This window comes from Aplidium turbinatum, chromosome 10 (genome assembly GCF_918807975.1).
Source record: "Aplidium turbinatum chromosome 10, kaAplTurb1.1, whole genome shotgun sequence".
In the NCBI taxonomy this organism is placed as follows: Eukaryota; Metazoa; Chordata; class Ascidiacea; order Aplousobranchia; family Polyclinidae; genus Aplidium; species Aplidium turbinatum.
Genome location: NC_137481.1, coordinates 13040070 through 13055954, shown reverse-complemented (window position 1 = coordinate 13055954; position 15885 = coordinate 13040070). Strand labels below are relative to the sequence as shown.

Genomic DNA, 15885 nt, shown 5'->3' with positions numbered 1-15885 from the left:
GCTTACGAACAATTTGCTTATAACCGATAAATAGTTTTGTTTTCTCGGTCATACGCCAGTTACACCCTTACAAAACAAAATCTGCAAATTTCCTCAAACTGCAAGTTTGCGTGGTAACTCTAGTGGGATTTGTCGTTCAACAGGCCCTTTAATCTGAGATTTCTTTAAACGCGTCGGGATAAATCATAAACATAGAAACAATTGAGTAGTGTTTTAATGATTGCCAAGCATTCACACAGGTATAGAAGATATCGATACGACTTATGGACAAGTCAGTAAAAACAGTTGAAGCTTGATGGGTTATGATTATATCAAACAAATATACAGTTCATAAAAGTTCACCAGCACTCCACGAGTGAATACAACCTCTGCTAGCATACCTCTGCAATGCAGAGGCAGATACCTCTGCAATGCGTAGCATACTTCTACCTCTGCAATGCAATACTGAGTCTGCATTGATTCACGAACAAAAGCAATGATTCAAAAATGGTGATACGAAAGTAATTTATGAACGGTATAAAAAACGAGGAAACTGCTCAGTGTACTGTAATACTGTTGAAATTAAAAGAAAATTTCCTTACAAGTAAGGTGCATTGATAACTGCCACCGCGCACATTCAAGGTAAAATATAATACATTTTTTAAAACAAAACTGACAACCTGTTAAACATGTGAGTTGATATGCATGTTTAACTACGCAGCAACAACACGTGCAGGTTACTTTGTAAGTTTGGCTGTGACTTTGTTAGAATAAATTTGTTATTAATATTAACTTTACAACAGGCCGATAAGTAAGCTGCGGCTTAGCGCCATAGCCTACAAAACACAGCCAATGATAATGCACAAACATGCAGATTCCCCGTTGATACACAGAAAAACTGTAGGTGGCAAAAGCAGTCAATTGATTCTTGATTGTCTTTTCCGCCTATAAAATAGTTAGGTGTCTTGCAACAAATAAAACAACTCAAAACATGAAATAACCAAAACTGAATGATCTGTATAAATAACAGGCCTACACACTTCAAACATGATTAAAAAGCACATGCCCTAAGCATAATATGCATCCCATTGTCTTGTGAATGAAAACGACGCCCTCAGATAACAATTCAACGTCTACGGACATTGAATCAATGTAAAAAACGATCGGTTTGTTGTGTGGGGCAACACATGGTGTTACATCCACTTGCGACTGTAGTTAGAGCCTGTTTCTGTTACCGAATCCCAGCAGGTTCCAATTATTTCCGATTCGGCGTTCTACAGCATTTCGTTCACTACTCAGACGTACATCAGAGATTAGTTCAATACACCACGCAAAATTATATTTGCTAAAACAGTAACTTGATGATTGTAACGACTACGTAAGCTAAAGTAATAACTAGTGCAATTATGAGACATTGCTTTTGCAGTAATATCAGGCATCGAAACAGAATTCTCATTGAAATCATAATAAAATCAATAAATCATTTAAATAAAAACACTGCTACGTTGCAAGTGGATCAAAACCAGCGGACTACAAATAAAAAGTGACCGAACGAATGCAAGTTCAACACTAATGATTGATGGCAAGCAGCAGCATACGCAACACAGCGTAAAACATTGTAGCACCAACAAAAGACAAAAAGTGAGTAATACAGCGTCTTGACGATGATGAACTAATTTTACGATAATTCCAGCGAGATGCGTATTTCAGGCGTAATTTGCCAATACGTAAATTAAAACGTAATTTCTTTTTGGCATAAACATTGATATGCTGAATTTTCCCCAGCACGCAATTGCCATAGTTCTTGCTGTCTTCTCTTTATTGCTTTGGCGTCTTGCATTCTATCACCATGCGTTCGCTGGTAAGCTTTTTCAATCATGCATAATGGTGACATACAGTTGTAATGCTGTATTGTACAGTACTTTGTAAACACAAAAAGATAATTATGAAGTTACAAAAAAGCATCGCAATCAGTCATAACTTATCTAAATAATCCGCAGGAACCCAACCTTCTTGGTCCATGTTATTGACGGATGATAAAATCACTTTGACGAACCACCAACCCGTGTCCGCCCTGTGCATGAGCTGAACAATGTCGCCGCATGCAAGACTGATCATGGTGTTGTCCGTGGCACTAAAGCTAGACCCAGATTTGTAAAGCTCGCAGACGTTTTGTGACTGAGCTTTAAAGCAAGTCGGGTCTTCAATCTCGCTGTAAAGAGATTCTGGATTGTCAGAAAGAGTTGGTTGGTAGATATTGGAAGCAACGTGATTGGTTAATGCTGATGTATCAGACAAAACAACGTCAGAGTTTGAAGTTTCTTGATAGTCTAAACTTCTGTTTGTTTTATCGTTTGAGACTAGTGGCTTGGGTTCAAAGTACGCACAAGGAACCCAGCCACATTGGCCGTTTATCTTCATGAACCACCAGTTGTTTCTTGACTTCTGAATCAAAATGGCTTCACAGCCTCGGTCGAATCCCATTTCATTATCACTTTCCGGCGTGAAATCACGCACAGCGACGTATCTTACCTCTTCAGCGTCATCTTTTCGATCACCAGCAGCTGGCATGATGTTGAAAGTAGACGTTTTTTGATCATAAGTTTTCATCATGGTTTCGAGTTCAAAGTCATCAACTTGACCATCAGGTATACCACGGAGATTGAAAGGCAGTGGGACGTTAGGAACTATTTGCTCAGACTCAACACGATTTACTACAACCAGAGACTTTTCGTTTTGTTCGGCAGCATTGTTGTTTCCATTAAGATTTTGCTGCTCTTCGGCTAGTTGAAACCTTTTCAACACAGGCTTGGACGCCGGCTTGCCTGGCTTCGGCTTAGAAACTGGAACTTTGGGCCGCGTGGCTGAAGCAGGTTCTCTCTTTGTTGTGATTGGAGTAGGTTTCAGTTTCGCAGGAAGAGGCTTTGTTGCAGGCAAATCGGGTTTGACAGGTTTTTCTGGCAACACGAGAGGCTTTTTTTTCACTCCAACACTATTCTTTACAGTGGTCTCGCTGCCAATTACTTTTTTCGGAGCCGGTTTCAGCACACTTCTAAAATCTGCTCGGCCATTTCCATTCAAATCAAAGTCCATTTTAGGATGCGGCTCTTTGATAGTTTGAGACGATTTTTTCGACGTTAGGCTTGGAGGGCGTGGTTTGTTAGGTTTCTTTTTAGATTCATTTGCTTCTTTAGCAACTATGTTTGGAGTCACATTGGAACTTGGTTTAGGCTTAGCAGGTATGGTGACAGGTTTATTGGGTCGTCGAGGAGGTACAGGTTTTCTGTCAGGTTGTAATCTGTCGACTGTAGCAGGCTTGGTCGCACTTTTCAAAGTTGACTTACTGTCTGCACTCCTTTCAACACTTCTATGAATATCGTTCTTGACAGAAAGAGCAAGTTCATTACCAGATGTAGACTTAGTTTTCCAAGATTTCGTTCGATCAAAACTAGTCGAAACAGTTTTAGTTGAACTGTCTGTCTTTGGTAGCAGTGGCACAACTGGCAAAGGCCTTCCAGGAAGACATGGCTTTGACAAACCGTTTTCAGTTGAGTTTGTTTTTTCCAAACTAGCATTTACAGTCTGTAATGGTTTGGCTACGTTCGCGTTTTCTTCGACATTATTCGCGCCGTTTATCTGAGAAGGTTTTGTGCCAGAAGTTGGACGTTGAGGTCTGTGGGGAGCTTGACGCAATTTTTCTTTATGAAATACTCTTGTGATAAGAGATGCAGGAGCCCAACCTTCATCTCCTTCGAGAGAGATATACCACCAATCGCCAGGCGACTTTTCCAACACCTAGCACAATAACCGGGTGATTACCAAATGAGCTCAAAGGAAACTTTTCAGCACAACATTATCGGCAAGTGCATGCGCTCTAGGAACGTGTTTGGCGAATGAACACAGAAAAATTAGAAGTTAAAACACAGAAAAAAATTTAAAAACTATTTCAAATTTTATGTCACGTACAGTCCAAGGCGCATTGTCAAACTTAGTTATTGCGATTGCAACTGCTTACGTTCTTCCTAAAATTTCGTCCGTGGCAGGAATTTACTAACTTTAACATAAACTTGTTATCAAGAAGCTAAAGAGTGGTGAAATCCATACCTTTACTGTTTTGTCTTGTTGAAAGCTGATGCCATGTGGTATATCTGCATTGAACGACGAATTCGTGACATAATCATAAACCGGTTCATTTCTTACGCCAGGAGATGGAGGCAACGGCGGAGGATTGAGGGGTTTAAAAGATCCTCTTTTCACGGATGACTTCTTCGGGGGCGGCCGGGTTAGAGCGGGTTGTGGCCGAGATGGGGGCAAAGCGGATAACTTTTCTGAACAGAAAAGTGTTAAGTTATAATTTGAGCAGAACAAACTGCTGGGACGTAATTAATAACTGCAAAAAAAAATTCAAGAATTACGCCATCGGTTCGTTGAAGTTCTCATAGAGAAAAAAGTGGTTTAGAAATACAACTGGAGCATGAAATTGAACATTATGCGATAACCACTGAAATGCATAATAATCAATACTTTGACTAAAAAAAATTTGCTAATAAACTTCCCTATGAAAAGAGAACCAATCTTCTTAACAGAGATGGGCATTCTATCAATCGTTTAATTTTTATTGCAATCAGAAAAAATACAAGCGACCCACTCCTGTTTGCAAACAAAGGATTGCTGTTTGTTCTTGTTAGATCCAAATGCTTCCTAGAACTCAACGCATTGCTTGGTGACGCAGTGGAAGCAGCGCCAGTAGGCGGGAAAACTGCTTGTGCAGCATCTGCTGGTAAACTTCGACGATGTTCGACGGAGCTTTTGAAAGATGGACTCACGTCTGCTTTAGTTGTCTGACGTAAAACAGCGTCAGCCGGTTTTTCGAGATAAGACGCAGGAGCCAAACCTTCCTTGCCTTGATAGCTGAATAAGTTAATGGTCAAGTTAGCAAATCAGAATCGTAATAAAGTCCTACCAATTGTAAAAAAATTGTGAGAAACAACTTATTTTTCTTCTAACATTGAAGGTCGAACTTTTGAAGGTTCAAACTATCTGGATAATAGCTTCATGTATAACATGACACATACAAAATATCTTACTGTACACATACCCTAAGTGTAATATACCGCCAGCAGTTGTGGTAAGCAAGTGCAATACTTTGATCGCCATGGTTCTTTGTTCTTTTCATCAATATTTATCGACAAGAGCAGAGCTCATAATTAAGTTTAAAGGATTTAAGTTCTGCTTGTAAGTTCCATAACAAAAGAGATGCACTTCTAGTTTCTACCTTATCAACCACCACCCTTCCAAGTTCTTTTGCAACACTTCCACAAGTACACCAACTCCAAAACTAACTTCGTCTTTACCGCCAATAAACTGCGCAGTTGTGACGTATTTTTCACCTATCCAATACAAAGTTAGTTATTTATCTGTTCCTACAACGTACAATAGCTTACCACCACAAAAAGACAACGTAAATAGAAAATAGGAAACCAAAATTGTATCTATAAAGAACTAATACAGAGACAACTTTTCCTCAATGGATGTTTGGTACATCGGCAGCCAAGAGACACCGACATCGACGTAGGTGTCAGAAAAAATTAATTACAAACAGTTAACATAGCTTGTACAAAAAATTTCATGCTGTTTGAAGCTAAATCGATACCTTGCCCTGGTTTGGATTGCTTTGTGACGAGATTTTCGCTTGTTCCATCGCGCTTTTCAAGGTATACCCCAGGTACCCAACCACGTTCACCTTCCTCGTCACTCACAAACCACCAACCTATCAATAACAAAACCTTTCAAAATTGTTTCGTAAGAAACGAAACAGGTAGTATGATTGTTTGACTGAAGGAAGATTTGTTTTCGGCCAGAAATCTCTAACCATGAACCACTGGTAGAAATTCAATTATCGAATCTGACAGTTTAAATTTCTCCAGTGCTACTTTTTACAGGTGCAGTTATGGCTTTTACAGTCACAATTTAGGTAAAAAGCTACCTTCTAATGGAAATGACACTACTGCAAAATCAAAGTATGTGCATCTCTAGCACACGAAAATAATTTTTGTAGGAAAACGTAAACATGAAATAGGAATTTGCAACCCATGCGATAAGTACAATGTTGACAGGTACATGAAACGTTGGCAGACGTTAAAACTTCGCTAAAAATTACCGTTCTCATGCTTTTCTATAACTTCAAGCATTTGACCAGAAGTGACCGTCAGTTCTTTTGGTTGAGTCCGTGTGTAATCAGAGATGGCGGTGTATTGCTCCAGAAGAATAGGGCCAGATATTTCACTAATATCTAAGAAAGAGATTGCGTAAGCAGCGTCATGAGGTCTCGTTATCAAAATTGCACAAATATGTCTAAAAAATATTGCGCCAAGACCTTACACGGATAAATGCTTCAGGTGTCAAACACAGAAAATAGAGTTTTCAGGCGGTTACTAACACTATTACACATACAACATTATCAACACAGCATTAGTGTAACAACTGGTTTGCAAGTGACTTTGCGACCAAAACGCTGTGTTCTACAAAATCCGACTAGTTTCGATGATTGCAATATTTTTGTAAGTCGCTAGGCCAATGGCCACTGCGATAAAAGTTTCAAAATTTTTTGTGGCCGTATTTGGCCGATACATTCGGCTGTGGTGGAGGTGACTGACTGCAGTAAGATTTTAAAAATAAAATTTAGATCCAAAAAAACAATTAAACGATTAACTGAGAACCACAAACATTCATGCGGCCTACTCAGCAGCATTTTTCATTCCTACACAAAATCACCAACACAACGAAATGCGTTGTATTTTTACGAAATGTGACTAACCCAGTTAGCAAATCCGCCTTTGCAATGCGTCATATGAATTAGTGTAAAAATAACGGATTTCGCCAGCTGGTAATGTGTGTATTCAAATAACTAGATAACTTAGGTACAATGCTGGTTAATCAAAGCCAAGCCCTGGTTCTCGACGGCGTAAAGTCTAGTGTCTATTAATTATCCGCAGCCCAGTGGTTCACATTTTTCTATTGTTGCAAAGCAAAATGTAAATTAATAAAAGCTACACATTGTTTGCTGAGACATGAATGCAAAAACAAAAGAAAATTTCACGTTTAATGAAAACTTGTACTGTTCATCAGGATTATTAACTGCTGGCAATAGTTGCAAAATTCACCTGAAGAATGCGAAAGTGAAAGCAGAAACTTACAAGTTGTTTCATTGCTTCACTGACGTTTCGCGCACCATAAATATGCGTATCCTCGAAATAATTAACGTACGGTACAAAATAAAATTTCGAAATTATACATATACTACACTGTGAGTAAAAGTAAAACATAAAGCCAATTCAAAAAGCTGAACAGGAGATGTGAGAATGGTTATATACTTTTTAGAGCCTACGTCTAATATTTTGTACGATTGATCGATGAAATGTTACAAAACGTCAATTTTTGGGACATCGATATGATCTTTAGCAAATATGTGTTCCCCAAGCAACAGTTTACATCACACAAAGACTGACCATCGAACTGATCTATAATATCGGCTAAATTTATATCGAGCCACAGTGAAGAAGACGTGCGTGTCGAATTGCTCGCCGAGCAGAGCAGTAAATTATTCATGTACAAAATACTGTGTAGTTTGTGAAATTGTGTGATTACGTCAACGCGATTTACCGAATATGAGTTTTTATTTCAAAATTTCCAAACCTGGTCAGCCAATGAGTGCCAATCGCTTTTGTGTGTCGGCGAAGTAATGCGTTTAAAAACGATAAAAACGTATCAAAAAAGTACATTCATGATGTTTTTTGATAAGTTTATAAAAGTCTAAAAAGCCAATTAAATCTTTTGAGACAGCAAACTGGATGTTGGCCAACCCAACTGCAAAAACCGTCCTTTATGTCCTGCAAATTTTAAATCCATGTAAAATGAACAAATTGTAAAGCTAGGAACCTGATGACAACACTGCATACAATACATGACGTTTACATTCTTTTACCACTTCATACAATCACTTACATGAACAACATGCATAGAAACGTTTCCTAGTTGTGGTACAGCAAGCGTACCATGAATATTGATAAGATTGAATGAGATTTTGTCCACACTCCACACCATGCACTGCATGCCATATTCATAATTCTACAGTCTACACAGCGGTCATACAACAGATCAAATTGTCACATTTATTACCAGAAGCAATATTAAATGATAACCATCTCCTTGGTTTGCGCGTTTGTTCAAAGCCTTCGCATGACCCATGAAAATAAGAGTTCATAAAAACATGGGTGTGAAATGAACGGAAGATGGAATTTTTTCTACTTAAACTCACACCTTGAAACAACTCATATCACAGCATTATTAAATGAATATGTCAGCCAAATCACAATGCACCTAGCTGCCTACGTGCTAAACTTCAGAAAAGTACAGTAGTAATGACTTTTATTTCCCCAGCATATAAGGAGCTGCAATTTTCATTTTAAATGTTTGCCAAAAGAAGCTGATAATGACTTAAAAAGTAGACTTAAAAGATTGGTTAAATTTATTTCGTTTGTTCTAGTCCCAATTCGAAACACGTGATGCAGTGACTCATGAGTGGACGTGACTCAAAGCTACAGCAAATTAACTAGCAATAAATGATGACGGTTCGTTGACCAGTAATTTCGATTTCCGAGGTACCAGATTGAAATGAAGGCTTATGGACTTGTGCTTCACGCAACAGTCACAATTGGCTCCAAGCAAAGAAAAAATTCATAATGGTAACAAACAGAAATAATGGTGACTCAATCGCTTCTCTGCATGCATTCACAAACATGCCACATCACCACTTACCCAGAGATCTGGTACGTTTTACTGCCTTTCGTTTTACAGCTAATCGAGCATTGATTTATAAAACAGACACTGATTAATTTTGCGATCTAATCATTTACGATACTAAGATCATGATGATAATGTTGTTTATACAAGCGTAAAGATCAATGTAAATTTACGATTAGTAATGGAAATTATTAGCGCTGATTTAACAAATGTAACGTGATTGCCAGTCAGACCTTACTAAAGTCAACTTAGCAAAAAAAATCAAAAGAAAATAATACGGTTTCAGAGATCATGCAAGTACTTTTTACGGTAACTTATGACTAAGCCATGGCAGGAATTTCAATGATTGAAAGGAAAATGTAAATAAAATCATAAACCATTTGTTCCTGAGTGGAAGAACATCGCTATTTATAGCTTGCAACAATGCTTCAGTTTCCGCGTCTGACAAATTAATTTCACTCGCAAATATGAAAATTTTGACAACGATATATGACGGCGATGGCCTAGTGACATGTGCTCTTTTACCTTGTTCGTCCTTTTTCTTCTTCCTTGCCGTTTCTCTGCAAATAACATGCAGTCAATTACACGTTTATATAATCTAATGGTGGAAAAATATTTAAAGTTAACTGAGGTGGACGTATACAAAATTACCAACTCTGCTTGCTATACCGCATACATGACACAGTCGTATGTAGTATGCACTGCACCAATACTTTGGTCAAGAACGGCGATCTTTTGATGTATGCCCCAACATTTAAGCTTGGCCTATCCCATAACTAACCTAAAGGTCAACCCTTTTGATTATGCAAATCATGTTTTACCAAATTACAAGATGGTATCAAAAGTAAGATCAACTCTCTAGAGATCAAACCATCATTGAAATCTGCATCAAAAGACACAATAATGGGCTATCGGTGTAATGTAGTGTCTTCACTTTTATGTTCATATTTGTAATAAACAGTAAAAGCACTTACTCTTTAAGGGGATGAAGATCTTCTTGTTTGCTTTCAAAAAAATTTAAAACCTGTTCACTTTGAGATATATGCGGTGGGAGTTTTAGCAATTCCTGAAAATAAATAAAAAATAAAATAATCTTTCAAAGTGCAACATGTGAATTTCTACTCACAATCAGTCAGACATTTACAGCATGGTACAGAACACCTGTTGAAAAGTTTCAATTACTAATTGAGTCAGAAAGCGTCATCGTGTTTACCATGCACATTGCACATCAATAACAAACTAATCAGAATCAGTTTTGCCTTTCGTCATTGACGTGTACGGAATGAAAACAAGATATTTGGCAAGCTTTTCTGATGGAAACTTGCCCTATGCGTATGTTTTTACCTTTGGACATCAGAATATCGGCTCATGGCCGATATTCAGTCTAAAAGTGACCTTACTTATAACCAATGATTCAAACTTCTACTTTTGGTCATCACAATGAAAATATTAAAAGTCAACAAAGTAGGCTATACTTACATTCACATATTCATCAATAGGTTTTAAGCGTTTCATAGCTACATCTCTAATGTGGCTTCTTCGAAACAATATCTTTCCAGGTAAAAATGGAATCGTTCGAACGGCAGGATTTTTTAAACCTCCCTCTACAGGAAATGATTCAAGCAGCCCAATCTGAACAGAAAATGTTGTTTATATATCGTCACTATGTCACACCAAGCAGCAATCGATTGTAATCACAACTTACAAGACTGAAAGAAGCAGTTATTTCTATTAAAAAATTATATTGCATTGTGTCATGTAGCAGAAGTGCAATGTCAAACTAGATCACTAAACTTGAAACTATACAAGTTAAACCAGAGCCAATGTCACTTATATTGACGAAATTCTTTGAACAATGCTATGCCCATACATAAACACAATTAAATTGCGATAGGTGCAGCAGATTATGACATTCTGATGTGGCAAGATTGTTGTAATCCACAAAAACTTTGTACCTGAAAATCGAAAAATTTGCTGTAGCGTCGAAAAATGACAGTATCACTTCCATCATCCCATGTTACTCGTATGATATAAACCTAAACAAAGGCAAATTACACATAACAGCATAAAATATAAAAACACATTGCAAATTCTGTATGCCTATGCTGTTTAAACCATTATAGTAAAGCTTTGCTTGGATATATATTTAAAATTTTGAGAAGTTTAAATATATAAGGCATAGGAATTAACAGCTTGAAAAATAATTATTGTTAAGTAATTATAATCTTGCTTTTTGTTCTAATGTGTGCAAGCTCTGCAACAAGATTAAGCAACAATATGCATTTATTATGTTACAAAAGAAAACGGGTCTGCTACTATTCGGTGAGTCCGATTCGGTGAGTCTGATTCGGTGAGTTTCTAACTTCTAACCCCTAACCTTAACCCCTAACCCTAAAACGGCAATGATAATTAGACTACGGTACCCAATAATTTTAAAAAAAAAATTGAAAAAAAAAATCGTTAAGGGATCGGACTCACCGAATCGGACTAACCGAATCGGACTCACCGAATCGGACTCACCGAAACGGGCCATTCCGAAAGAAAACATGTTGTTAGGTTAAAACTAAAAAAAATTAAAACAAAATAAAGCTAAAAGTATAAGACTGGTTACTTTTTTCATGTACTGTGTTTAAACTTTTAATAACTGATTTTAATAAATGAGTAAAAATAACTGATTAAAAATAACTGATAATTTTAATAACTGATTCTAATAAATATTAAAAAGCACCACATTTTTTAGATATGTTGTTGTTTCATACAAACTGTTGTGTGGAAAGGATAGAGCTACCAAGCTGAAACACAGAAAATCTATGACAACAGTTTGGAGCATAAGTATTGTTATCAGACCTAAACCATATAAATAAAATGTCATAATATATATTATATAATAACGCAAAACCACCAAGCACCAATGGAAATACACTTAATTCGAAATTTCGGAGCTGGTATACAAGTCCCCCCCCACCCCTTGGTTACTCATGACAAAGACAGGACTCGACCAAACATATAGGGAGAAACTACTTTACCTTTGCTTTACTGTTCACACACTTCAATCCACATGTTTTGGTTAATTCCTCTTTTTCATGAGTTACCAAGGGGAGGGGGACTTGTATACCAGCTCCGAAATTTCTAATCCCCTGGCACCACAATGAGGGGTCCACGTCTTCTAGGCGCTGACAATTAGGCGCTGGTCTAATAGGCGCGCACACTGTGGCGTCTGGATATTTAGGTGCGGAGCACTGTGGCGCCCGGTCATTTAGGTGCTATTCCTAGTAAAGTCTGCAGATTATATCAGCTTGGCAGGTAGGGGTGTAGGGCAATGCTTTTCACACAAAATATTATATTGAACAGAAAAATATATTGTTTTTTAATGCGTGTGCGTTGTTGGTCATGGCTTCAGTGAGTGAAAGTGCTTAAACCGGGAATGCTTATCACACAAAACGTTATATTGAACAGAAAAATATGTCATGGCTTCCGTGAGTGAAGCTGCTTAAACCGGCAATGATTTTCACACAAACTATTATATTATTACCGTAGCCAAAAAAGGACAGGCAAAGACTATGGATCTGCCTTGATTTACGACGTAGGGATACTTCCGTAGGATTACTTCCAATAATGTTCGGAAGCTTGAATAATTTATTGATAAAGCTTTCACCAACGCAAACCTGGACTAACAACAAATAAAACAATAATAAATCAATAAAACGACAATATATTTTTCTGTTCAATATAACATTTTGTGTGAAAAGCATTGCCGGTTTAAGCAGCTTCACTCACGGAAGCCATGATATAATTTTCTGACAAGCTACCAAGCTGTTACAATCTACAGACTTTACTAGGAATAGCACCTAATTGACCGGGCGCCACAGTGCTCCGCACCTAAATATTGAGACGCCACAGTGTGCGCGCCTATTAGACCAGCGCCTAAAAGACTTGCTCCCACAATGAGGCAGCACCAAACCTACCAGGCGCCACAGTGTGGGTAGCCACATGGCGTATGCCTTCAAGTTGTGCTCTAAGAGACAATGCACATTTGTTCTACTTGTTGATGAAAAAACATATAACAAAAATATTCCAAAATAAAGGGTACTGAAAATTTATAACTCACATAATGCTTTGAAGGATATCGTCTCTTTTCAGCATCTGTTACTTTAGCATTAATAACTTTTCTCCTGACAATAGGAGACATTTCAAGCAGATTTGATTTTTCTTCTGATTATCAACAGTATCAGCTCGACAGGCTTAGAAAATCCATCATACTGTACAAGAAACAATAAAACAATAAAAAAACAAGTTGCAAACTATATCATAGAAAAACAAAATATCGTAAACCACAAGTAACTTCTGTATTTTTTATAAATCAGAAATCACAGTGGTTGAATACAGTTGCTTAACAAAATCATCATAATGCAGTGTGGGCGCGGGGATACATGACTTTATGCCGCAGTCTAAATGACACAAGTACAAATAATGCCATTCCTAAGCCGCAAGGCATGAATGAAGCGAGACTTAGTTACTTCTTAATACTAAAAATAATTATTTCTTTAATAGCCCAGTAACTTAATTGCTTTTTTTAAAATATGATAGTTAGTACTAGTGTTGGGTGATATATCGAATTTTCGATACGATATCTTTTCAATATCGATATTTATTTCAATGTTGTTCGATAACTCGTAACTGCAAACCCCTACAAAAACATTGCCGAAGCCAAACGCCAAAAGTTGAAATTGCCTCGGCAATTGCTGTGAACGTTTATTACGAAAAAAATTGTACCAAACATGGAAAACGAGAAGCGAAAAATATGCTAGAGTAGTCTATCACGACCGCACTGTTTGATTTGTTGTGATGTAATAATACCAAAAGTAGCGATAAAGCGAACAACGCGATACGCATGCTGTTACGGTAATTCACGTTGAATAACTCACAGGGAGGAAAAGTAAGTTAATTTTGGGTTGATTCAACGTTCGAGTCAGCACAATTCGATTTAATTTTCCCGGCTGGTCATAGTGGTTATATTGCATAACAACAATGCCCAATAAGAAATTTACGTTTGTTTTACATTAATTCGATATCTAGCGACAATGAATTATCATAAAATAACATTAATTGCTCAACCAAGTACCGGTAACAACTTAATCGCTCCTGCAAGAAGATTGCCTCGATTTAGGTATGCACTAACATAATTTCATCATAGTTGAGATACTGCGAGCAACACAAAGTCTGTTTGATGAAGAACTAGCCGTCAGAATCGGAATCATCAGATGCTGTATCAGAGGATGAGGTTGTCGTGTCATCACTGGAATCGGACACATCAAGAGGCTCATCGCTTGGCTGTAAATCTACACTCTCTTCGCCGTTCGCAATGAAGCGTCCACGTTTTGCCGCTTTTGTGCTTTGACACCCATCCAGTTCCACACGCCTCTTTCGCAGAGCTCCATCAGGGTGTTGACTAAGGAGCAAATCTATGGCTGTGGCATAACGACTGGGAGAAATGTCTAATCCTAACCTTACAAGCGCTCTTGTGGCCTCGACATTTTTATTGCCGACGCTAATGTACCATTCATGCATCTGCGTCGGCAATTGCCGACGCTAATTTCGAAGACTGGGAAACTCTTTTCTTAATCAATACAAAAATATCAAAAAGTATCGAAATTCCGAGTATTTTTTTAAATATTGTATTGTTTTGTTTTTTTCAAGATCGCCCAACACTAGTTAGTACACACATACTCTCAACAATAACAACACCTGATATTTTTTTCTTGAGCAAATTGGTTAAATGCATCAATTTAATAATCATATTTAAATGTCTGACAAATGGATGATTTGATTAACCGATTTTGTCTGTAGAAGCAAAGGCTATACTTACTGTACCATATATAGTAGGCTAACAGGATGCAACTGATTTTGTCCCTTGAACACTTCGTACCCCCCTTTCGTAACCTGAAATCGGGGTAGGAAGTGTTTTGGCGACAAAATAGGTTGAATCTATGGCTTAAACATTTCTAACCCTGACGTCATTGCATAGCACGAACAATTGTTGCAAGAATATAATTTCCGGCATATTCTAGCGAGCATCCAGAAAATGTGAATGCGCGTGATTAGTGTTGAAGTACCGGTACTCCCATCAATTCGTGGCGAAGAATTCACCTTTGTTATGCTGATTCAATGTCATCAATCGTTGAAGCAATGTAAAAATCGAAAGTTTTCCTGCTTGAATCGAAGCTAAAAGGGATAGCCTACAGTATTCACATTTTCTAGATGCGCACTAGAATACGAGGGAAAATATATTCTCACACCAATTGTTCGTGCTACGCAATGACGATTTGTATCGCTAGTTCCTGTGTTATTTCTCGGGGGACAAATATGACCAATCTAGATGGTACCTACTTCCCGCGGACATCACATGCTGTGACGGCGGACATGTCCGCCGTGAATTTTGAGGCCTGATATGATAATTCATTCTACCAAACTAGACTGGTAAATAACTAGGCTACTACACTAAACTCATACAAACAGTACTGGTAACAAAACTTAATAAATCAATCAATCAAGTTTATTTCGGCATAGCTCCACATTCATTTTCAATGTACACATCAGGAGATATAACAAATCGCTTTTTATAAACGACGTACCTACCGTACCTGAAAACTGCCAGGATTAAGCTCTGCAAGAAGCTTTCCCAGTCCGATAAAGATTAAATCAATCAATCAAAACCTTGTGATCACAGGGCTTTAACTTCCTCGGGCTTAGTCAGACAGTACCCTATCACTAATGAACATCACTATCATTATCACCTTTAGGGCTTGGAGAAAAAATAAATTCAAAAAAATATAGAAAACAGAAAAATTACAATTTCCTCTTCAAAAATTTGCAGAAGAATCGCGAATTAGAATTTCGGAAAAATGTGGAGAAGAAAAGAAGTAGGCTTTCAAATAGAAATTCGGTCATATAAAAAAGTTGCCTGTTCTGGACTGAGATGTAATTAATTATCATTAAAACACAACTTTGAGATGAGTAAATTAGTTTTTGTTCATTAAAATTAATCGACTGATGTATTTTTAGAAGCAGTGCTGCCAGACCTTTTTACATTAATTGTGCTAAAAT

General features: G+C 37.5%; 1 protein-coding gene across 2 annotated transcripts; it reads right to left on the bottom strand.

Annotated features, from left to right (window-relative positions):
* Positions 1-143: 143 nt before the first annotated feature.
* On the bottom strand, positions 144-15508 carry LOC145778672 (uncharacterized). Of its 2 annotated transcripts, XM_082590214.1 has the most exons (14): positions 15423-15508; positions 12890-13040; positions 10737-10817; positions 10261-10413; positions 9756-9847; positions 9307-9341; positions 8797-8835; positions 8158-8211; positions 6140-6271; positions 5633-5749; positions 5255-5369; positions 4628-4890; positions 4084-4307; positions 144-3774 (listed from the first exon to the last, which is right to left on the bottom strand). In XM_082590214.1, the coding sequence occupies exons 2-14, from the start codon at positions 12968-12970 to the stop codon at positions 1954-1956; spliced, it is 3207 nt and encodes a 1068-aa protein (XP_082446340.1). In that variant the 5' UTR covers positions 12971-13040; positions 15423-15508; the 3' UTR covers positions 144-1953. The 2 variants fall into 2 exon arrangements, with proteins under 2 accessions (XP_082446340.1, XP_082446341.1); XM_082590215.1 differs by lacking the exons at positions 8158-8211; positions 8797-8835.
* Positions 15509-15885: the final 377 nt, after the last annotated feature.

What these genes read in the sequence shown, in the direction of transcription:
- LOC145778672 (XM_082590214.1), bottom strand. Translation starts at nt 12,970, where the DNA reads ATGTCTCCTATTGTCAGGAGAAAAGTTATTAATGCTAAAGTAACAGAT. An exon ending in AAAACGTACCAGATCTCTGG is followed by an intron (nt 8,212 to 8,796) that starts GTAAGTGGTGAT and finishes GGTCATGCGAAG; the next exon opens with GCTTTGAACAAACGCGCAAA. An exon ending in GCAATCCAAACCAGGGCAAG is followed by an intron (nt 5,370 to 5,632) that starts GTATCGATTTAG and finishes TGTATTGGATAG; the next exon opens with GTGAAAAATACGTCACAACT.